The sequence below is a fragment of the Pistacia vera genome, unplaced genomic scaffold (genome assembly GCF_008641045.1).
Source record: "Pistacia vera cultivar Batoury unplaced genomic scaffold, PisVer_v2 Contig322, whole genome shotgun sequence".
NCBI lineage: Eukaryota > Viridiplantae > Streptophyta > Magnoliopsida > Sapindales > Anacardiaceae > Pistacia > Pistacia vera.
This window is the reverse complement of record NW_022196138.1, coordinates 66,921-73,893: the sequence shown is the minus strand read 5'-3', so window position 1 is coordinate 73,893 and position 6,973 is coordinate 66,921. Positions and strand designations below refer to the sequence as shown.

At 33.3% G+C, this 6,973-nt stretch overlaps 2 protein-coding genes across 2 annotated transcripts; one reads left to right on the top strand and one right to left on the bottom strand.

The window, feature by feature from the left end:
• Positions 1–507: 507 nt before the first annotated feature.
• LOC116137299 (alpha carbonic anhydrase 7-like) lies at positions 508–3,258 on the top strand. Its single transcript, XM_031422985.1, has 7 exons — positions 508–810; positions 925–1,142; positions 2,158–2,267; positions 2,365–2,479; positions 2,563–2,727; positions 2,843–2,896; positions 2,986–3,258. Exons 1-7 carry the CDS (start codon positions 702–704, stop codon positions 3,067–3,069), a joined length of 855 nt encoding a protein of 284 aa, XP_031278845.1. The 5' UTR covers positions 508–701; the 3' UTR covers positions 3,070–3,258.
• Positions 3,259–3,688: 430 nt separating this feature from the next.
• LOC116137283 (E3 ubiquitin-protein ligase RZFP34-like) lies at positions 3,689–6,504 on the bottom strand. The gene is made up of 13 exons (XM_031422966.1): positions 6,373–6,504; positions 6,192–6,289; positions 6,003–6,090; positions 5,839–5,898; positions 5,371–5,403; positions 5,183–5,260; positions 5,052–5,095; positions 4,894–4,934; positions 4,718–4,800; positions 4,542–4,633; positions 4,366–4,435; positions 4,221–4,262; positions 3,689–4,135 (listed from the first exon to the last, which is right to left on the bottom strand). Exons 2-13 carry the CDS (start codon positions 6,260–6,262, stop codon positions 3,983–3,985), a joined length of 855 nt encoding a protein of 284 aa, XP_031278826.1. The 5' UTR covers positions 6,263–6,289; positions 6,373–6,504; the 3' UTR covers positions 3,689–3,982.
• Between the last annotated feature and the right edge of the window lie 469 nt (positions 6,505–6,973).

Genomic DNA, 6,973 nt, shown 5'->3' with positions numbered 1-6,973 from the left:
TAACTAGAGAAACTCTTTCTTTATTATCATAATTTGTTTTTATGATTTTGAATAATTAACTTGACACTGCAACCAGTCTGAGAAATTATTTCATTCTATTAAGGTTAATATTAGGTTATTGATCTAACATTATCTCCTATTTTCTTTCCAAAATAAAAAGGTTAGGCTGAAATTGTAATTAGGAACGGGCCGGCAAACTCAAATGCCAAATTAGAGACACAAATCTTGAGCATTACTCAATACAATTTCCCAAATTAAGATGTAATATTGACTCACATATACACAAAAACAACCATGTAATTAAAATCGACATAATTATGGTTAATAAATAAATTAAAACAATGTGAATGGTGACAAACACAAACTAATTATATTTTCTATCCCTCACCCGTTTTCTTTCCTAAAAACTACATAATAAAATCCCTGCACGTAATCTGTAGTTGGCATCCATAAACCTGGCTTTATTTTTTTTTTTTAAAAGAAGAAATTTTTTTGGGTCCTACGTTCATACGAGGGTTGTTGAATCCTAGAAACTTGCCGGAAATTCATTGTTATTGTTTCTATTAATACCCAATTATCTCACAAGAAACCCACTTGTTAGTATATATATGTGTAAGATCGTATCACCATATCCAATCAAGAATCATTGTTAATTTCTCACACCTACGCTATATATCTTTAATTTCTTCTGCAAGTTCGGCATGTTCGGCTTCAAGAACACGATGAACCAAAGCAAACCCATCTTCATCTCTTGTTTTGTGATCTTTGTGCTTCTTTTCTCGTTAATATCAGTCTCAGCTCAAGAAGTTGGTAATAATTAACAACATATATTTATACTTGTGCTTGTGTTAGTTTCTTTTTGTCTTTGCAATATTTGTTTTCTGCAGTTCGAGAGATTTAATTTGATGTAAAAATATGATGCAGAGGATGAGAGAGAGTTCGACTACGCAGGAGGTGGTGAGAAGGGACCAGGACACTGGGGAGATCTCAAGGAAGAATGGTCTACATGTAAAAAAGGAAGTATGCAATCTCCCATTGATATGAGTAGTGAAAGAGTGAAAGTGATCCTCAAATCAGGAGATTTAAAGAGAAGCTACAAACCTTGTAAAGCTACTCTCAAGAATCGAGGCCATGATATTTCCGTAAGTAATAATTTATCGATTATTTGAACTCAACATATTGCATGTACCTTCATTGATGATTTGCTCAAATTAATTCTCTTTCAAGAACAAATATCTGCGCAAACATGCTAAATCTTGAAATGAAATGTGTTTCCACTTTCCATCAACAGCTAACTTATGACTGGCAGGTTTATTAAAGTTGATGAATTTAAAATTTCCAATTACAGTCCCACACAACTAATCAGCTTTAAAAAAATTCTTTTTCCCAAAAAAGAAAAAAAAATGAAATAATTTTCAGGGCATGAGTGCTTGATTGCCTCCAACTTTTTGTTAAAGAAGCCAGCCTCAGACTACGCGCAATCAGCATGCTGCACATGGGTTGGTCAACAAATAATTTTTTATTGTGGGGTCATATGTTTTTTTACGGGGTATTTTGGAAGTAAGCAAATTTTAGAGGGTTGAAAAAACATAACAACACATCTAAACCCTAATATTAACAATACTTAACTCATAACTCAATTTTACAAACTTTCTCTCAAATCTAGATGTGACAGCTTGTACTTAGTCAGATAACAATGAATCTCACTTATCATATTGCAAACTGTCACATCGAAATTGTGAAAGAAAGTTTGTGAATCAATCTTTATTGTTAACCAATAATACTACAGTATTTACAAGTCAATTTTACAAACTTTCTCTCACAACCCTGACGTAACAGTTTGTATTGGTCAATTGACAATAGATTCCACCTATTCTACTGCGAACTATCACATCAAGATTGTGAAAGAAAATTTGTAAGATTGGATTGCGAGTCAATCTTTATTGTTAACCAACAAATGCATTGTTGAACATAAATACTCTCCTTCACTTATCTGGTTGTCTTTTTTTTTTTTTTTTTTTCTTTTCGGGACCATTATTATGTTTGATAATTATTACACTAATTATGCATAATAATTTTAATTAAATCAATGAATTAAAATTATTGATTTAATAACATTCTTTTAAATGTCTAATTGATTTGGCCTTGTGAACGCAGCTGAAATGGTTAGATCACAGTGCCGGAACCGTGGAGATGAACGGCACTGGTTACTTGCTGGATCAAGCCCACTGGCACTCACCTTCCGAGCATACCATCAATGGCCGGAGGTAAATAATGTAGTATAATTAATTACCTTTGATAATAAAAAAAATCAAGATTAAAGAGGGCTTAATTGATGTGTTTATGGTTGAATTAAAATGTTAGGTATGACTTGGAGTTACACATGGTTCATACAAGCATTGACCCCAACGTCACAAACAAGATTACTGTCATTGGACTCCTTTACAAGATTGGTCCCCCAGATCCTTTCCTCTCTAAGGTACAATATTTTTACCATGAATTTTTTAATTTGTTGACATCTTGTGATCTCATTCTCTTGAGTTTTGAACAATTGATTATCAGCTGATCAACAATATAACGTCTATGGCCGATCAATTGCAAGAGAGAGACATGGGGATGATTCATCCATACGAAATCAAGATGGGTGGCAGAAAATATTATAGATACATAGGTTCACTAACTGTTCCTCCTTGCACTGAGGGTGTAAATTGGATAATCAACAAATTGGTAAGTCTAAATCCTCACAAACCCTAAATCATGCAAATTCTCTAAATGATTTTCTACTTGTTTAATTTATTCATAAAAAATGAAAAGCTTATACGTGTTTGAATGGTAATAACAGATAAGAACTGTGTCAGAAGACCAAATCAAGGCACTTCGAATTGCAGTCCACGATGTAAGTAACTTAGTGTTCTAATTTTAAGGCTATATTCTTAGAATGAGCAATGAAGTATTCTAATGTTGTATAATGAACAAAATTTGCAGTATGCGGAGATGAATGCAAGGCCATTGCAGCCGATCAATCGTCGAGGAATAGAATTGTATGGACCAAACCCTATGGCTAACTAGCTAGGAACTAGGAAGAGATTGCAGAGTTTTTCTTCTTTCCAACCACATTTTGCTTCTATGACTCTTCTTATCTTATAGAAATAGAATGGAACAATGAGAAACAAGTACATGGCATTTTTTTTTTCTTCTTTTTTAATTCCTTTGTTTCAACCACACACGCCAAACATGAAAGAATCTGGCTTAATTATAGTTGACAACACTCATTGCAGATCATAAATACCGCAATCAAATTTCAACGTTTTAAGATTATGTAGCTATTCTCTTCATAAAAAAATTATCTCACAAAAAGTAACATAAGCAAATATAAAATGGAAGAAAACGATCTTTAATTTGCAGGAAATACATGTACCAAGCTAATAGTGCATGTTATATGTCTATCATTTCCCCTTTCATCAATCGGAGGAATTAATATAATTAATGCTTTAAAATAACTATTTATATAACAAAGTCTACAATAATTTATTATTGGCTTGGTACATGCATGACATAGTACACCCTATGTATAGTAAACAATCACAATAGCATTTCCATTGACTACTTATCATATAGAGAACAGAGGATTTTTGCGGACAAAATAATGAAATATATGAAAATTTAAATCACCCATCAAATCAGAACGTCTCAAGAAAAAATAACTTTTTATTAGTAGTAGTAGTAGTATTGATAAAGCCCTTTGACAAGGGGTCTGCATACTTCGAGAAAATGAAAAACTTAAACTCAAGATTGAGCACCTATTAGAACAAGCATGTGTACAAGTTGGTAAATGACAGTCAAAGAATAAAGGAACGAATACCCCAGCTTATCCCCCTACTGTCTCAGGTACACTTTCTTCATCCGAGGACTTTTGTTAACGATTGATAAAAAAACTAAAGTAGATTTTGTACTGTTACTGAAGTTTGATTGAAGAAGCCAATCATCGCATCATCTGAGAAATCCCTGGTGAGCATGAAGCAGGCCCTCCCCGTGTCTGCCTTGTATTGTAGGAATTACATTTTAGGCATTTGTGTGCCAAGACGTGAAAATTTACTTCTGATGCTTCCCCACAGTCATTACAGAGAATCCAAACCTAGATAATAATAATGCCAAACTTAATATTACCAAACTGAAAAATCAATGTAGAAATCAGATATCGCAACCATTATATTCCTTACCATTTTGTTATCATACATTTGAGGCATGGGTGTTGATGCAACCTGAATAATGTTTTGAAAAAGTTTCAGTGAGAAATTATGACACAGATAGAGGTGCAGAAATATTATAATTTCTAACAACTTAATTTTTTTATCAAAGAAATACCTCTCGGTCAAGTTTTTCCCACACACGGGACATATCACAATATGATTTTGAGCAAATTGGGCAAGAATATCTGAAAGAACTTTATTAATACATAAGCCAGCTGCCAATAATTACATAAAGAAATTTAAAACCGAAAGCATTTTATAAAAACTAGTTACAAGAAAACAACACGTTACCGGAAATGCCGTTCCATCTCCTTCACACATTCCAAATGTATATTGTGTCCACAACGCAAAACAGTTATGCCTCTCGTTGTATCAAATAGGAACTGTGTAATGATATGAAATTAGTTACTTTAGAAAATAGAACCTCTAGGATCATTCTTGTCAAGCTTATTAGAAATTAAATTTACCTCAAAGCAAACTGGGCAATTATGGTGCATTGCTCTTTCCACACATTTGTGTGAGTCCTTCAACAAGTTTGAATAGCAACAACCTAAAAAGAAGTAATTGCCTCCTAATTAAGTAACTCATGAAAGCACAGATTAAACAATTTCTCAAACAACCAATAATGAAGCTTCAATCTTACCACATTTGTTGCAATGGAAAAAGTTATCCTCTCCACCAGTTCTGCATGCAATACCAATGCACAGCAATTTAGATAAAATGTCTATAAATAACCATTAAGGTGAACTAGGTACAACAATGACAAGAAAAGAATAGTAGCAATAGTGAAAATAATTTAACCTGCATATACCGCATTCATTGCAATGGTATTGATTCTTCGAAACCTAATAACATAGAATGATCAATCAGATAGCAAGACTGATTTAACAGGCTATAAACTTCAAGAAAAATCTTTGAACTAACGGGCTTACGTCATCATCAAAAAACTTGCATTTGGAGCAAAAATACTTCCCCATGCAAACCCCGCATTTAATGCAGTGTTGTTGAACCTAACGAAAAATGACAAATTAGCACACCACTCATAAGCATTTCTTCATCCTGTATCAATTGTCAGCAACCGTTTTTAATAGTATCACAAAAAATAATTTAGATGACTTACATCTTGTTCTGTGGCACACAAGGAACAGATGACCTGATAAAGAAGCACAGAGCGTAAGTAACATTGGATTAGAGTCAACCAATACAATTCAAGAGAAACAAGATCCAACAAAGGTAAATCTTGCTTGAGACCATGAGCATCTACACGGGCGTCAAATAAAATCATTTATTTTTGAAATGTTCTCCTTTGTCCTTTCCATTCAAAACTATCCCCTAAAGGAGCCAATTGAAAATCAAAAGATAGATACTCCTTATCCATAGTGTTTGCAACTTTTGACAAGGAATTGATAACTTTTTGCAGACATCAAAACATTCTTAACGAATTGTATCTATCTTCTCTTTATTTATGTATTTTTTTTTTATCCAATCTTTTCTTTAAACATATTTCCAAGCTTCATAATAATGCCACAATACCAAAGCTAAAATGAGCTGTTATCACAACAAAAGAACTAGAGATAATACAACTAACCCTTTTCAATTCATGGCGAGGAACATCGTGACGATGATGGGGATCAACTTCCATAGAGTTCTGTTATTTAAAAAAAAAAAATTCCAATTTGTAATTTTATTAAACTTAATTATCAATAATAGAACTAAATTACAACAAATTGTTCAGTAAGGAAAAAAGAAAACCTTAGATTCGTTATGGCAATGTCTGCAATCAAAAATCTCATCACAACATGGAGTTCTAATTTTGCACCTCCTTCTATAGTGTGAACACCTTAATTATTAAAACAAAAAATAATAACAAATTTGAATCAGAAACCAACCAATTAAGTAAAAAGAGAAGTTGATAAGTTAAAAAAAAATAACAATGAATACCCAAAATTTCCGGAACCGAGCTCCATTAGAGACTCTTCAGAAGACATCTTGAACTGGAAGCAGATCTCCATTCTCTTAAAAGTTGAATTAGATGTTACCTGAAACCCACAAACACAACAACTTCAACAATGCGAAATCAATATAAGAACAAAATCATGTAACAAAAAAGGAGCAAACTAACATACGAGGACAGAAATTATTGAAAAATACTCATTAGCCCCAAGGATTAATGGTAATTTTAAACATTTGATTTTGTTTCGTAGTGTGGTTTTTCATATTAGTGAATTTTTGTGGAGCGACACGACAGCATTGGCCGGCCGACTTTAAAAATGTGGGAGACAGAGAAAGTAATTCTTTAAGAAGATGATTGAACTAAAACGACGTCGGTTTTGATTTGTAACAGAAAGATAACGTGGAAGACAGTGGAGTGTAAAGTAACGTAACGTGACGTACCGGTGGTTAAGGAAGAAAGAAAATAAAAGAATGGTGCGTAACGGAGCGGGGGATAGAGTTGAGGTGTTGAGTGTTATGCGATCCGCATGGCAGTAAAATATGAAGAGGTGAACAGTGAAGAAGATCACGCGCGTTTGGGTTATTTATAGGTGAATGTCAGGGTTGGTTGACGGGAAAAGCGCGCGTGTGACAGGGACACTAGTGTTATATTTCAAATTGGAGAAAAGTATAAAGTGTGAGTGGTCTCATCTTATCTTCCGTGAATCATCTTTTTAAATAGTATGACGTTTTGTTTCATCTTTCTTACATTATCTTTATCCACTTCCAAG

Excerpts from the sequence above, each read along its gene's own strand:
- LOC116137283 (XM_031422966.1), bottom strand. The coding sequence starts at position 6,262 with ATGGAGATCTGCTTCCAGTTCAAGATGTCTTCTGAAGAGTCTCTAATG. Across the intron at positions 5,899-6,002 it reads ATTGCCATAACGAATCTAAG|AACTCTATGGAAGTTGATCC; the intron begins GTTTTCTTTTTT and ends TTTAAATAACAG. Across the intron at positions 5,096-5,182 it reads GCAAGTTTTTTGATGATGAC|GTTTCGAAGAATCAATACCA; the intron begins GTAAGCCCGTTA and ends CTATGTTATTAG.
- LOC116137299 (XM_031422985.1), top strand. The coding sequence starts at position 702 with ATGTTCGGCTTCAAGAACACGATGAACCAAAGCAAACCCATCTTCATC. Across the intron at positions 811-924 it reads AGTCTCAGCTCAAGAAGTTG|AGGATGAGAGAGAGTTCGAC; the intron begins GTAATAATTAAC and ends AATATGATGCAG. Across the intron at positions 2,728-2,842 it reads ATTGGATAATCAACAAATTG|ATAAGAACTGTGTCAGAAGA; the intron begins GTAAGTCTAAAT and ends TGGTAATAACAG.